General features: G+C 39.1%; 1 protein-coding gene across 1 annotated transcript in view; it reads right to left on the reverse strand.

Annotated features, from left to right (window-relative positions):
• The window catches only part of CNTNAP5 (contactin associated protein family member 5), a 1,036,258-nt gene that overhangs the window by 329,989 nt on the left and 689,584 nt on the right, over positions 1–16,685 (reverse strand). Inside the window, exon 12 of the mRNA XM_070389061.1 lies at positions 14,137–14,256. Coding sequence (XP_070245162.1) covers positions 14,137–14,256 — 120 coding nt within the window. The remainder of the gene's footprint in view (positions 1–14,136; positions 14,257–16,685) is intronic.

Below are 16,685 nucleotides of genomic sequence, written 5' to 3' on the forward strand. Positions count from 1 at the left end.
ATTTGTGTGAAAGTATTATAAACCTATTATAGTACTGTACTGTATAGCTGATTGTATTAGTTGGGTGCCTTGACTAACTTGTTGGACTTATGTACATATTGAAGTTACAAACACAGTCTTGGAACAGAACTCGTTTATATGTAGGGGACTAGACATGAAGGTAATATCTGTTGTTTCAAGCTGTCATTGATGGAATGGACCACAGCCTTAGTCTAAGATAAATTATGGGAAGTGGAAAAAATAAAAAAGGAGAAAGGCAGAAATTAATGCTTAATGTGGCTGTGATTTCTCAGAGTTCCATGTACCCTGGGCTCAACAGAGTCTGTGTAACAGTAAATCTAGGAATTCCTGACACTCTGTTTCTCATTTTCCATCTAGGACCATGGAACACAAAAGTAAAGAGTGGTTATAATGCAGTGTGATCAGTAGAAATATTCAAAAAAATGAGAACAGACCACAGAGAAGGGACGCCCAACCTCTGGGTACCAAGTGCATGAGTCAAGGTTCTCCAGAGAACAGAACCAACAGGATATATATATATACACATACGTACATATATATATACATGCTAAATTCAGTCGTGTCCGACTCTGTGTGACCCTATGGACAGCAGCCCACCAGGCTCCTCTGTCCATGGGATTCTCCAGGCAGGAATACTAGAGTGGGTTGCCATTACTTTCTCATATATATATATATATATATATATTTTTTTTTTTTTTTTTTCCCCCAGTGCCTAATTGGTTCCCAGGATATGGAGGATAGGCCAGTAGGCTGGAAATCTGGTAAACTATAGCAATTCAAGCAGAAAGATAGTCTGCTGGGTGACTTTCTTCTTGCTTGGAGGAGGTCAGTCTTTGTTTTGTTGAGCCTTCAGCTGATTGGATAAGGCCAATCTGGCTTTTTGGAGGGCAATCTGCTTTATTCAAAGGGCACTGATTTAAATATTAGTCTTATTTAAAAATCCTCTTCACAGAAGTATTCATGATAATGTCTGATATCATCTGCACATCATGACTCAACCAATCTGATATTTCACTCACCACATTTTTGTGTATCAACAACACACACTTCCCGCACAGGTACTTTGGATGTTCACTCATTCCAGCTTCTTACTGTGCCCTGATCTTTCTCCACTCCTGTCTTGCTCTTTGCATTGTTTCTAGTGCCCAGCACTTCCTCACTTTCTGATGGCATCTAACTCATTCTGTGAGTCTACCTTATTCATTTTCACTAAGCAATTTAATCCCAAGTAGAACTAGATTCCTTGTTGTCTCAAATACATTCCTCCCTACTGGCCCAACTAGGCTGTTGCAGCCAAGGATGAACACGAACTTCACGTCATTGTCTAAAACTGTCCACATTCAGGCTAAAAGACTTAGATAGAGGCATCAGATAGAGGCATGGGTCCCAGGTGTCCCTTTGAATAAAACATTACATGTTAGTATATGTCACTGTTTCTCTTAGTGGTTCACTTGTCCTTAATTATTCATCACTTGAGTGGCTTACCAACTTTGAGAGTCAGCTAGCTCTCTTAATTGTCTCTTTCATGAATGTTCCTTGAATCCATTCTAATCTCACTTTCTTTGAAGCTGCAAATGAAGGTTCTTTCTGCTTCAAATGGGAACCTAATGAACAAATTAATACTTCATATATTTGTATGGCTTGTGGATTTCATTCACTGATGCTACTTCACAACCAACTTTCATCCTTAATGAATGCAAGTAACTTTTCCCCCTGGGTTTCTTTGGACAGTTCTTTAACCGGGATATTTTCCATTTGCTCCACTGGATGTACTCTCCACCCTTCTACAGCATTCTCTGTGCCCGGGAAAGCTGACTAAAAGCCTTACCTAAGTACAGTAAGTTGTCTACAAACAAATGAGCTCCATTCTGAGAGTGAGTTCATAAGTCCAATTTGTTCATATGTCCAACAAAGTTGGCCTAGGTACCCAACTAACACAATCGGCTATATAGTACTCTACTGTAATATTGTATAAGAATAAGCAACATTTACCATCTTTTCCTGATCTTCCAGATGTTCAAGCTGGATTTAAAAAAGGCAGAGGAACCAGAGATTAAATTGCTAACAGCCATTGGCTAATAGAAAAAGCAAGAGAATTCCAGGAAAATATCTACTTCTGCTTCATTGACTATGATAAAGACTTTGACTGTGTGGATCACAACAAACTGTGGAAAATTCTTAAAGAGATAGGAATAACATGCAAATCAATCAAGTGATACAACACATTAACAAATTGAAAGATAAAATCATATAATTATCTCAATAGATTCAGAGAAAGCCTTTGACAAAATTCAACATCCATTTATGATAAAAACACTCCAGAAAGCAGGCATAGAAGTAACATGTGAAAAGTGAAAGTGAAAGTCACTCAGTTGTGTCTGACTCTTTGTGACCCTATGGACTATACAGTCCATGGAATTCTTCAGGCCAGAATACTGGAGTGGGTAGCCTTTTCCTTCTCCATGGGATCTTCCCCACTAAAGGATCGAACCCAGGTCTCCCACATTGCAGGCAGATTCTTTACCAGCTGAGCCACAAGGGAAGCCCATACCTCAACATAACAAAAGCCATATATGATAAAACTGTAGCAAACATTATCCTCAATGGTGAAAAGCATTTCCCTTAAAGTCAGGAACAAGACAATGGTGCCCACTTTCATCACTACTATTCAACATAGTTTTGGAAGTTTTAGCCACAGCTATCAGAGAAGAAAAAGAAATAAAAGAAATCCAGATTGGAAAAGAAGAAGTAAAACTCTCACTGTTTGCAGATGACATGATCCTCTACATAGAAAACCCTAAAGACATCACCAAAAAATTACTAGAGCTAATCAATAAATATAGTAAATTTGCAGGATATAAAATTAATACACAAAAACCCTTTGCATTACTGTACACTAACCATGAGAAAACAGAAAGAGAAATTAAGGGAACAATTCCATTCATCATTGTGATGAAAAGAATGAAATACTTAGGAATAAATCTACCTAAAGAAACCAAAGACCTATATATAGAAAACTATAAAACACTGATGAAAAAAATCAAAGATGACACAAATAGAGAAATCTACCATGTTCATGGATTGGAAGAATCAATATAGTGATAATAAGTATACTACACAAAGCAATCTATAGATTCAATGGAATCCCTATCAAGCTACCAATGGTATTTTTCACAGAACTAGAATAAATAATTTCATAATTTGTATGGAAATACAAAAGAACCTAGAATATACAAAGCATTCTTGAGAAAGAAGAATGGAACTGGAGGAATCAACCTGCCTGACTTCAGACTATACTACCAAGCTACAGTCATCAAGACAGTATGGTACGGGCACAAAGACAGAAATATACATCAATAGAACAAAACAGAAAGCCCAGAGATACATTCATGCACCTATGGACACCTTATCTTTGACAAAGGAGGCAAGAATATACAATGGAGAAAAGACAATCTCTTTAACAAGTGGTGTTGGGAAAACTGGCCAACTACCTGTAAAAGAATGAAACTAGAACACTTTCAAACACCGTACACAAAAGTAAACTCAAAATGGATTAAAGATCTAAATGTAAGACCAGAAACTGTAAAACTCTTAGCATAAAATATAGACAAAATACTCTCTGACATAAATCACAGCAGGATCCTCTATGACTCACCTCCCAGAGTAATGAAAATAAAAGCAAAAATAAACAAATGGGACCTAATTAAACTTAAAAGCTTTTTCACAATGCTGGAAACTATAACCAAGGTGAAAAGACAGCCTTCAGAATGGGAAAAAATAATAGCAAATGAAGCAACTGACAAATAATTAATTTCAAAAATATACACGCAGCTCATGCAGCTTAATTTCAGAAAAATAAATGACCCAATCAAAAAATGGGCCAAAGAACTAAACAAACATTTCTCCAAAGCAAACATACAGATGGCTAACACACACATGAAAAGATGCTCAACATCACTCATTATCAGAGAAATGCAAATCAAAACCACAATGAGGTACCATCTCACACCGGTCAGAATGGCTGCTGTCAAAAAGTCTACAAACAACAAATGCTGGAGAGGGTGTGGAGAAAAGGAACCCTCTTACACTGTTGGTGGGAATGAAAACTAGTACAGCCAGTATGGAGAACAGTGTGGAGATTCCTTTAAAAACTGGAAATAGAATGGCCATACAAGCCAGCAATCCCACTGCTGGGCATACACACTTAGGAAACCAGAATTGAAAGACACATGTGTACCCCAAAGTTCATCGCAGCATTGTTTGCAATAGCTAGGGCATGGAAGCAACCTAGATGTCTGTCAGCAGATGAATGGATAAGAAAGCTGTAGTACCTATGCACAATGAAATACTACTCAGCTATTAAAAAGAATGTATTTGAATCAGTTCTAATGAGGTGGATAAAACTGAGCCTATTATTCAGAGTGAAGTAAGTCAGAAAGAAAAACACCAATATGGTATATTAATGCATATATATGGAATTTAGAAAGAGGTAATGATGACCCTATATGCAAGACAGCAAAAGAGACACAGATATAAAGAACAGATCTTCGACTCTGTGGGAGAAAGAAGGCAAGGGTGGGATGATTTGAGAGAATAGCATTGAAACATGTATATTACCATATGTGAAATAGATCACCAGTCCAAGTTCAATGTATAAAACAGGGCACTCAATGCTGATGCACCGGGACAACCCTGAGGGATGGGATGGGGAGGGAGGTGAGAGTGGGGATTCAGGATGGGAGACACATGTACACCCATGGCTTATTCATGTCAATGTATGGCAAAAACCACTACAGTATTGAAAAGTAATTAGCCTCCAATTAAAATAAATACATTAATTAAAAAGACAGAGAGGTGGGGATACCAGACTACCTTACCTGCCTCCTAAGAAATCTGTATGGAGGACAAGAAGCAACAGTTAGAACCTGACATGGAACAATGGACTGGTTCCAAATGGGGAAAGGAGTATGCCAAGGCTGTATATTGCCACCCTGCTTATTTAACTTGTATGCAGAGTACATCCTGCAAAATGCCAGGCTGGATGAAGCACAAACTGGAATCAAGTGTGCCGGGAGAAATATCAATAACCTCAGATATCCACACAACATCACCTTATGGCAGACAGCAAAGAAGAACTAAAGAGCGTCTTGATGAAAGAGCAGAGTGAAAAAGTTGGCTTAAAACTCAACATTCAAATAATGAAGATCATGGCATCTGGTCCCATCTACTTATGGCAAATTGATGGGGAAACAATGGAAACAGTGACAGACTTTATTTTCTTGGGCTCCAAAATTACTGCAGATGGTGACTGCAACCATGAAATTAAAAGACACTTGCTCCTTGGAAGAAAAGCTATGACCAACCTAGACAGCATATTAAAAAGCAGAGACATCACTTTGCCAACAAAGGTCCATGTAGTCAAAGCTATGGTTTTTCCAGTAGTCATGTATGGATGTGAGAGTTGGACTATAAAGAAATCTGAGTGCTGAAGAATTGATGATTTTGAACTGTGGTGTTGCAGAAGACTCTTGAGAGTCCCTTGGACTACAAAAAAATCAAACTAATTCAATCCTAAAAGATATCAGTCTTAAACATTCATTGGAAGGCCACCTAATTCCAAGAACTGACTCACTGGAAAAGATCCTGATGCTGAGAAAGATTGAAGGCAGAAGGAGAAGGGGATGACAGAGGATGAGATATTTGGATGGCATCACCATCTCAATGTTTGAGCAAGCTCCTGGAGTTGGTGATAGACAGGGAAGCCTGATTTGCTGCAGTCCTTGGAGTTGCAAAGAGTCGGTCATGATTGAGTGAGGTGACTGACTGACCATATTTTCACCTCACTCCACTCTCTCATTTCTATCATTATCACTGAGCAGTTAGCAGTTCCAGCTACATTGCTGCTGCTTTTATGCTTGCTTCTGGACATTCTGGGCTTGAAGTAAAGATAGTGAACTACTGTACTGTATATAGTACAGTACAGTAAAGTACATAAAAGTGCAACCACTTGTAGAGGATGCATGGCAATGCATGCCAGACACCTGAACTAAGTTACATGATGGACATGCAAAAACAGGTTCACTTCTTTGAAAGTTTGCAACTTGAACGTTAGAATGTAGAGAACTTACAGTACTCTCGCCTTCTAAAATCTAGCAGAATTTGCTACATGAAGACGTAGGAAAGAGACTGAAAGGCGCAAGGATAGACTGAAGTTATTCCCCAGGCTCCTTGCTGGCTTTTGCCACGCTGGAGGTCATAGCTGTCTTAAGGCACAGATTCTTCGCATCCTGACCTCCTTTCTGCTCTGGCCACACTCCTTCCCCTCACCTGAATAAGCCTGACAGTGGTAAAAGTTCCTTTGTTAAAAGGTCTGTAGTATAGTGTATTTCCCTAATTTCTTCTTGTGCATTCACCCCTTTTTAAACAGCCCCTAAAGTAAGCAATCCATTTTCTAGATCCAGTCCTCCAGAGTAGAAAACAGTGCCAAAAACTATCTATAACCTGAAAACTGGCTTGTTGTTGGTGCTCGGAAAATTGTTCAAATATGGATGTCCCTTTAAAAAACTAAAAATAAAGCTATGACCCTACAATCCCACTTCTGGGCATATGTCTGGAAACAAAAACATGGTCCAAAAAGTTACATATACTCCATTGTTCATTGCAGCACTGTTTATAATAACCAAGACATGGAAGCAAACTAAATGTCCCTTGACAACGGAATGGATAAAGAAAACAGGACATATACACAATGGAATATTACTCAGCTATCAAGAATGAATTAGTGTCATTTGCAACAACATGGATGGACCTAGAGATTGTCCCAGTGAGTGAAGGATGTAAAACAGAAAAGCAATAATACCCTATGGCATCCCTTATATGTGGAATCTAAAAAGAAGTAATATAAATTAACTTATTTGCAAAACACAAAAAGATTCATAGTCTTAAGAGAATGAACTCGTGGTTGCTGGGGGAAAGGATGAGGGTAGAGATAGTTAGGGAGTTTGAAATGGACTGGTACACTCTACTGTATTTTCAATGGATGACTACTGTGTAGTATAGGAAACTCTGCTCAATGTTATGTGGCAACCCAGATGGGAGGAGAGTTTGGGGAAGAATGGACACATGTGTATGTGTGACTGTGTCCCTTTGCAGTCCATCTGAAACTATTACAATGTTGTTAATCAGCTATCCTCCAATGCAAAATAAAAAGTTAAAAGTAAGAAAAGTTTTCTTCTTTCCTTTGGAGATAGGTAAATAGTCTGGCATACTCAAGAATTATCTGTGATAAAAAATTGAGTTTGGGATTAGCATATACACACTACTATATATAAAATAGATAACAAGGTCCTACTGTATATTCTGTAATAACCTATATGGGAAAAGAATCTGAAAAAGAATGGGTATATGTATACGTATAACTTACTCTGCTGTATACCTGAAACTAACACAACACTATAAATCAACTATACTCCAATTAAAAAATAAAAAGTAAATTGAAGAAAAATCTTTATTTTCCCTAAAATTAAGATAGCAGATTTCCTTGCTGACAAACTGTAGTTCAGATGACGGATTTTCAAAAACTTCTGTTTTGTTCCTATTCAAGTGAGTTTTATCTTTTAATTTTTTAGTCATTCAGTTTCATGTATTTTCCAAATGTTCTAAACTAGAAACTCATCTGGTGAGTTTGGGCCCAAGAAATGTGCAGGATCAAGGTCCCCTGGAACCTTGTTCTGACATTCATTTGCTCTTCCTGGAAATGCCATCCTTTGTGTCTTTTTTTGGTCACTTCCTACTCTCCATCCAGGTCTTAGAGACATTACCTGTCTGCCTGATAGCTCTTCCAGGAGAGGCTGGGCTAGGTGCCCCTACTGCATGCTCTCAGCACACAGCACACAGGTACACCCTTGACAAGACGTTTTCATTACCACTGTGTCTTTTCCATGATTAGCCTGTAAAGGAGACTGAAACGATACTGTTCTGTGCTGAATTGTGTCCCCGAAAATGATCTCTTGAATACCTAATCCTCTGCACCTGTGAATATGCAAGGCTTTAATGAGAAATAGATTCTTCACAAGGGTAATCAAATTAAGATAATATCATACTCCATTAGGTTGGACCCTAATCCAACATGACTGGTGTCCCTATAAGAAGAAAAGAAAAAGATACACAGATGAATAAAAGGAAATGGTTACATGTGATGTGGTGGTCACATGGAACCAGGGAGACAGTCTTCAAGAGGCAGAGACAGGGGCTACTGCTAGGAGCCCAGAAGTGCCCACGGGTCAGGCAAACTGCCAGATGCTGAGAAGAGGCCGGGAAGGACTGAGTCTCCCCAAAAGGTATAAGAGTGGTTGGGCCTTGCTAGCACCTAGGTTTTATTCTTCTACCCTTGAGAACTGTGAGACAACACACTCCTGGGGTTGTTATAGCCGTCAATCTGTGAAATGTTGTTAGAGCAGCACAAAGACACTGAGGCAGACACACTGTGCATCCTTTGCAGTTTGCACATGCAGTGCCTGAAATGTACACATTTAAATTGAACCAAAATGAACTGTACATCATTTAGAGATAAGCTAAAAGCAGGGCAAACATGTATTCCTGAAGAAACATACTCTGTCTTTCTCATCTATAACTTCACTCAGTCCTCCATCTAAACACTGGGCCTTCCGTCTCTCCCACCCCCTAGTCCTGTGGTAAAAAGCGAAAGTGAAGTCCTGTCTGACTCTTTTCGATCACATGGACCATAGCCTACTAGGCTCCTCCATCCATGAGATTTTCCCAGCAAGAGTACTGGAGTGGGTTGCCATTTCCTTCTCCAGGGGATCTTCCCAACCCAGGGATTGAACCCGGATCTCCCGCATTGGAGGCAGATGCTTTACCGTCTAAGCCACACAGGGAAGCCCAGTCCTGTAGTGAAGTTACTTAGAATATAGCCTTGGGTATGGCACCCTGTTGAAATCTGTACAAGCCTACATTTAGTCCACCCTACACATCAGCTTAATCACACCCTTAGTTTCTCCTATAATTTGCCCTACCATCCCAGGCAGAGATCACACTGCTTTCCACCAAAAGGGGTACTTGGGGACCTCATCTCCCAAAGATTACCCTGTAGTAGGTGAGATGCTGTTAAGTTACCTAAGTCGGGCCTGACTCTTTGCAAACCTATGGACCATAGCCCACCAGGCTCCTCTGTCCATGGAATTCTCCAGGCAAGAACACTGGAGTAGGTTGCTATGCCCTCCCTCCTCCAGGGGATCTTCCCAACCAAGGGACTGAACCTGCATCTCTTAAGTCTCCCACACTGCAGGTTCTTTGCCACTACAGACTTAAATTTCCCAGGAGGGGTAAAATGCCACCTCATCTGTAGAAATGGGTAGCATACACTGTAAAGAGACACATTGTATCTGGGATTCAGATTTACAGTTTTCCATAAATAAAACCTGTTCATCACCCTCAAGATATCCATTTACAAGTGTCTTCAGACTTACGAGAAACTTTTCTTTTTCCCTTTCTTTTGAAACTCAAATGATCTCTCTGAGCCCCCAGGGAACCCCACCCACCCACCCACCCAATGATGTCTCAGGGAGTTCTAAATGAGGAAGACCTGTGGGACCACTTGGCTCCAGATTCTTATTTTGGAAATGCACAGTCAGGCCAAAGCACTCAGCCAACTGGCACAAGGAAGAGAAGAGAGAGAACCCAGGTTCCCTGCCTCCCAGCATTGTTCATACTTTCTGTGTTATGACCTCAGGAATGCCTCTGAAAAGTGTGGGAACCAGTAGCTTTGTGCTTTTAAAAACCACAGTGAACATGTGTCCCCCACCCTGTTCACTCTGGACATGTACACCCATAGCTGATTCATGTCAATGTATGGCAAAAAACCACTACAATATTGTAAGGTAATTAGCCTCCAATTAAAATAAATTAATTAATTAAAAAAAAAAACAGAGTGAGACACAGAGCATGTCTTCTCTGACGACTTCCACCTTCCCTCTCCTCCATCCCTGGCTCCCTCCTCCCTTGTGCATCCCTTTCTTCCTTGAAGCACTTTGTCACACTTATCCTGTGTCATAAGTCAGTCTCATTTAATAACATTTAAGAACACTTAACATTCACAAACAAAAAAAATGTACTTGATTACCATTATATTATGCATTAAAAATTTTTGTCAGTTAAATATGAGAATTATATAATTCAGCCTACACAGAATTTGGCTTCTATTTCTACAAGTATCTTTAGGAAAACAAAAACCAAACCAAACACCTATATATTTGCAATTGATGTGACCAAAAAGCATATTTCAAAGAATTCCTCAATCATGCACAAAACAGCCTATCAATTTTGGGACATAACTCAGAGGCCTTGATGCCTTTAGCACCATATCAGCAAAACAGCAAACTTTAATATAAGTAAACATTCATCTTTAGCCACTCATGAACAAATATCAAACATAAATCCTGAGAGAAATCTTTCCAAAGAGGGATAGAGCATTTCATGTAAATGAGACACATGAATCAGTCATACATGGTGTGTTATTATATTTATATTATTTGGGGAGTTAAATTTGTCAAGCTATAGTCAACATATATATATATATATATATATATATACTTTAATAAAAATAGGATTAGTCTGTGCTTATCTATTAAATTCATAATATAAAATATATATCTAAAAACATAAACATTCATAGAAAAACACACATATACATTTATATTTAAAAAGCCCCAAGGAAAATCTAATAATAAAATATCAATAGCAATCTCTTGATTGTGGTTTATACATGACCTTATATTTCTTCACACTTTTTTTTCCCCTTAAATTTTCTGTAATTAGCATTGATTACTTTTATTACAAAAATAAAAACAGGGTTTCAAGCAAAATAAAAGCAATACAAAGTATCCAATTAATGTTTCAGTGATATAGATTATTGCTGCACCAGAAGGTTTTGCTTGCTTCCTGAGTCTTGACTATAACTTTCAGGATTTATTGTCTAGCAGGTCATGAAATTCTCATATGCTCTTTCCTTCTATGTAATACATAGAGAGTTAAAAGTATCTACCCAGATTTTTGTTGCAAAGAATTAAAAGACATGATATCTGCAAACTCTCAGTTCAGTTCCCAAAGATGGCAGGAGCTGAGTAATTGATGCCATGACCAAAAATCCTATTATTATATGTCACACCCATCATTCAGCTGACACTGATCTCTTTTGCCTCATTCTGTAACCAAATCACTTCCTCCATTTTTTCAAATTGTGGACTGAGGACAAATTACATCAGAATCACTTGAAAAGCTCAGTAAAATGCATTTACTGAATTTAGAATTTCTGACTCTGGGAAGTCTATTTTTAACATTATTCCCCAGAGATTCATATGTTAATTAAATTTGGAAAATAACCAAGATCTACTAAGAAGTCTACTTCTTGACCAGGTTGTTGAACATTACAGGCTGGCATAACCATGAAAAGAAAACAGTAACACAGTTTCTAATTATGTCATAGGGCTATTGAGAAGCAGTTAGCATACATTTTGGAGAAATGAAGTATTATGGAAATGGAATGAAATGACACACAATTCCATGTAACTAGCATTTTCTGCAGAAAAAGTGTGGTCCTTTGTATTCAGATGGGCAAATTATTGCTAAATGCCCTTCATCACTGTTTTGGCAATGGTTTGTTTACATTTCTACCTGTAATATTGCATGCTGTTTTTCCTGATTTTACTGCCTATGAATGACAATGACTATGTCTTATTTCTCTGAATATCCTGGGTCCCCAGGACAGTGTTTGGCTATGGAAAGAGCTCCACAGATGTGATGCGGTTACCCAGTTGCAATAGAGCCTGGGGCCTAAGGACTCAAAGAGCCTTGATAGACTCCTACTTTTCTGCTTCATTACATGATTCTGCTGGCATTTTCAAAGGCCAGTGCTCAAAACAAACAAACCAAAAATGTGTATGTGCTGATTAACAATATTCACAACAGAGTACTCATATTGCTATATTTTTAAATAACTATTACACCAGGTTGCGGTGTGGAATTGTTTTTTTTTTTTTTTAAAGAATAAATTAGTAATCACATGCTGTTTCCATATAGTAACTGGCTCTTAATATGTCCTTAGACTACTTTTAGAAAGAAGTTACACAAAGCAATTTATAGATTCAATGCAATCCCTATCAAGCTACCAACAGTATTCTTCACAGAGCTAGAACAAATAATTTCACAATTTGTATGGAAATACAAAAAACCTTGAATAGCCAAAGCGATCTTGAGAAAGAAAAATGGAACTGGAGGAATCAACCTACCTGACTTCAGGCTCTACTACAAAGCCACAGTTATCAAGACAGTATGGTACTGGCACAAAGACAGAAATATAGATCAATGGAACAAAATAGAAAGCCCAGAGATAAATCCACGCACATATGGACACCTTATCTTTGACAAAGGAGGCAAGAATATACAGTGGATTAAAGACAATCTCTTTAACAAGTGGTGCTGGGAAATCTGGTCAACCACTTGTAAAAGAATGAAACTAGAACACTTCTAACACCATATACAAAAATAAACTCAAAATGGATTAAAGATCTCAATATAAGACCAGAAACTATAAAACTCCTAGAGGAGAACATAGGCAAAACACTCTCTGACATACATCACAGCAGGATCCTCTATGACCCACCTCCCAGAATATTGAAATAAAAGCAAAAATAAACAAATGGGACCTAATTAAACTTAAAAGCTTCTGCATCAAAGGAAACTATTAGCAAGGTGAAAAAGACAGCCTTCAGAATGGGAGAAAATAATAGCAAATGAAGCAACCGACAAACAACTAATCTCAAAAATATACAAACAACTCCTACAGCTCAACTCCAGAAAAATAAATGACCCAATCAAAAAATGGGCCAAAGATCTAAATAGACATTTCTCCAAAGAAGACATACAGATGGCTAACAAACACGTTGTTCAACATCACTCTTTATCAGAGAAATGCAAATCAAAACCACTATGAGGTACCATTTCACACCAGTCAGAATGGCTGCGATCCAAAAGTCTACAAATAATAAATGCTGGAGAGGGTGTGGAGAAAAGGGAACCCTCTTGCACTGTTGGTGGGAATGCAAATTAGTACAGCCACTATGGAGAACAGTGTGAGATTCCTTAAAAAACTGGAAATAGAACTGCCTTATGATCCAGCAATCCCACTTGGGCATTTCATCGCAGCACTGTTTATAATAGCTAGGACATGGAAGCAACCTAGATGTCCATCAGCAGATGAATGGATAAGAAAGCTGTGGTACATATACACAATGGATTTTTTGAATTTCTAATGAGGTGGATGAAACTGGAGACTATTATACAGAGTAAGCCAAATACAGTATACTAACGTTTCCATATATGGAATTTAGAAAGATGGTAACTTCTGTGTACAGAGACAGCAAAAGAGACACTGATGTATAGAACAGTCTTATGGACTCTGTGGGAGAGGGTGGGAAGATTTGGGAGAATGTCACTGAAACATGTGAAATGTCATGTATGAAACGAGATGCCAGTCCAGGTTCAGTGCACGATGCTGGATGCTTGGGGCTGGTGCGCTGGGAAGGCCCAGGGGATGGTATGGGGAGGTTGGGAGGGAGGAGGGTTCAGGATGGGGAGCATGTGATTTTTTTTAAAAAAAAAAAATTTAAAAAAAAAAAAAAAAAGGTTATGAGATTGCCAGGGAAAATAGAATTATCCCAGGTTTTGATTAGGCATCTGCAGGATAACTGGTCAGTTGCACTAATATAGAAGATTTTGTTTAATCCCCCCAACTCTGAGAGGTTTTCTTTTTGTTTTTGACTTCTAAGAGAGAAATGACCTTGGTTAGCTCTGCAAAATATGCTTGATAATTAATCCTTGGTTCAGTGGAACCTTGTCAAGACCATTATCACATTCTCTTCTCTCATGAAAATAAAATAGTTGCTAATTCCTATTATTTACCTAAATACAATCTCCCCTCTGAAGTTGGTCTTTAATTTTTTTTTTTATTTATACAAGTGTTCCCTTCCAGTGGGTTTTCCTTTGCTGTGTACCATCACGTAATGACATGAAGCATGAGTGGGAATTTTACACCCTTACCTGTGATGTTGCAGTACACTTGGAAAGGTCCCAGGGGGCCGCTGCCATCTGAGTCGATATAGAAGAAACCAGCCGTGTTGCCTTGGTGCCTGTACACCTCGCAGGATTGCTCATAGAGGGCTGGAAAGACATAAAGGCAGCAGAGAGGAAACTTTGCTTGGTTCTGCATGTCCCTTTGGAGGATCAGTAACTCTTACTGTATTGACTTCCAATTGTGATTTCTTTCCCGTCTCCTATAATCTTATTTCCCTCTAAGCCTTCAGAAACAAGTAGCCCAATGTTTGATGGAACTGTCTCCGGCATTCATCCTAATACCCATTCTTCTCAACAGCTCCTAGGTTACAGTCTCTAAAAAATCTCCCCTTTCCTATTATACAGCCCTTCCCTATGCTGATGTATTGTCCTTCACCTACACTCACACAGCTGTGAAGCTAGGACATCATACACTATTCCATCTCCTGCAATGGTTACAGAATCTAAGTGGTGACTGAGTGCAGTTTGCGGCTGTGTTTCATCACCTAGTAGGCTGTCACACTCACAATGGGATACAAAAAATTAAAAATGTACAAATAATAGATGCTAGAGAGGTTGTGGATAAAAAGGAGCTCTATGACACTGTTGATGGGAATATAAAAGGCTTCCCTGGTGGCTCCTGGGGTCTCCTTCCAGCCTGCAATGTAGGAGACTCAGGTTCTATTCCCCCAGATGTGAAGATCCCCTGGAGAAGGGAATGGCTACCCACTCCAGTATTCTTGCCTAGAGAATCCTATGGACAGAGGAGCCTGGTGGGTTATAGTCCAGAGGATCACAAAGAGTCAGACACGACTGAGGAACTAAAACTTTTACTTTCATGAAGGAGAACAGTATGGAGGTTCCTTAGAAAACTAAAAATAAGCTCTAAAAATAGAGCTATCATAAGATCGAGAAATCCCACTAATAAAGTAAAATGACATTATCTTATCTCTGTATACCCAGAGCTCAGAACAATAACTATCACCCAATAGGTGCATGTAGGGAAAGAGGAAATTAGCCAAGGTGGCATGGTCAGGCCCTTTTGCCCCATAGCTTCTCGCTCTTGCTGCACATTTTGAAATAGTGACTATGTAAAAGCTGAGATCACTTACAGCACTACACATGCGCATCAGGAGGTACTCACTTGGTCACAGGTGGCTGTGCATGGTACAGCTGTATGAGCTTCACCATAAAAGCCCTGACTGCTGCCACATTGAGACTACATTGGAGTGACACCATGGTTATGTTATAAGAAGTTATGCTATGGTTCCATTATGGCTATATTATAGTTAGGTTATGGTTGCTGCTACAGGCGCTATGTCAGCCAGGAGAGAGGCTGTGTTATGACTGCCATGCCTGACAAGAGAGAATAAATGTGTCTACAGTTCCTATGGCTCCTGGATTCTCCTTCCAGCCTCTTAGCTCACACCTTCCCTATCCTGGATTCAGCGAAGAGTACTAACAGTGTGAACAGCAAGACGATTGGCATCACAAACAGGATCATCAAAGATACAGTGCCCAGTAAAGTTTAATTCAGTTTGACTTAAGAAGCATTTACTGAGTCCTTCATATATGTCAACACTGTGGTAGCCAGTGAGTAACAGACCAAGGATAAGCCAGAGTGTCTGTGCCTTGGGAGGTTACAACCTGGTTACAGCCACAAAGACCCTTATGTGTTCAAAGAGAGGCAGACACAGCTGTCCTGAGATGGGACACTTTGAGCAATCTGCAGATAAAAGAAATTTATAAATCTCATTTCACCACATGAATGAAGCTGGTGGGGTGGAAAGCAGGCATCTGCCATCTCATGCATGAGAAAATAGAATGTCATTGGATGCTTGAAACAAAATAACATAGCTCAGAGCAGTAGGTACACACCTAATTATGTCATCCTCCATGCCTAAAACACTTCAGTGGCTCCTAACAACTTTAAAGGTAGAGCAACAACTCCTCGCCTTAGACAACGTGCCCCTGTGACTAATACCCCGTCCCAGGAACACGAAGCTGCAGTTTGTCACAATCAAGTGTGAGGGCTGCCTCAAATAATTCATTACCAATAAAGTTCTAAAGCTTCAGAGGCTTTGACTTTGTGTAAATTAGAGTGATTTCAAGGTGATCCTTGTTCTCATGTAATTCTCCCTTGAAGTCATGTACTGTTTCTAAAGCTGGGGGGCCGATGGGAAGATGAAAGCTTGTACCCTACATACTAAGCATGACATATAGCTTATTTCTATTGGCTTAAACTGATAACACACCATGGTGTGTGTCACACATATGAAAATATGCACAGCAACCTCTAAAATAACTCACCTAATCAGCACTTCTTGAAATCCATACCCTCCCCACGAGTATAGGCTGGAATTAAAGATTTGCTTCTAACCAAATATGATGTCATTTTCAAGACCAGATTGTAAAAAGACAAGTAGTTTCCATCTTGGGTGCTTTTGAAGTACAAGCTTTCAGAGATGCCAACTGCTAGGTCCTGAAGAAGCCCTTTGAAGGGATCCACAGGGTGAGTCTGGGAGCTCCTGAGGCAT

Source organism: Bos mutus, chromosome 2 (genome assembly GCF_027580195.1).
Source record: "Bos mutus isolate GX-2022 chromosome 2, NWIPB_WYAK_1.1, whole genome shotgun sequence".
Taxonomy (NCBI): domain Eukaryota; kingdom Metazoa; phylum Chordata; class Mammalia; order Artiodactyla; family Bovidae; genus Bos; species Bos mutus.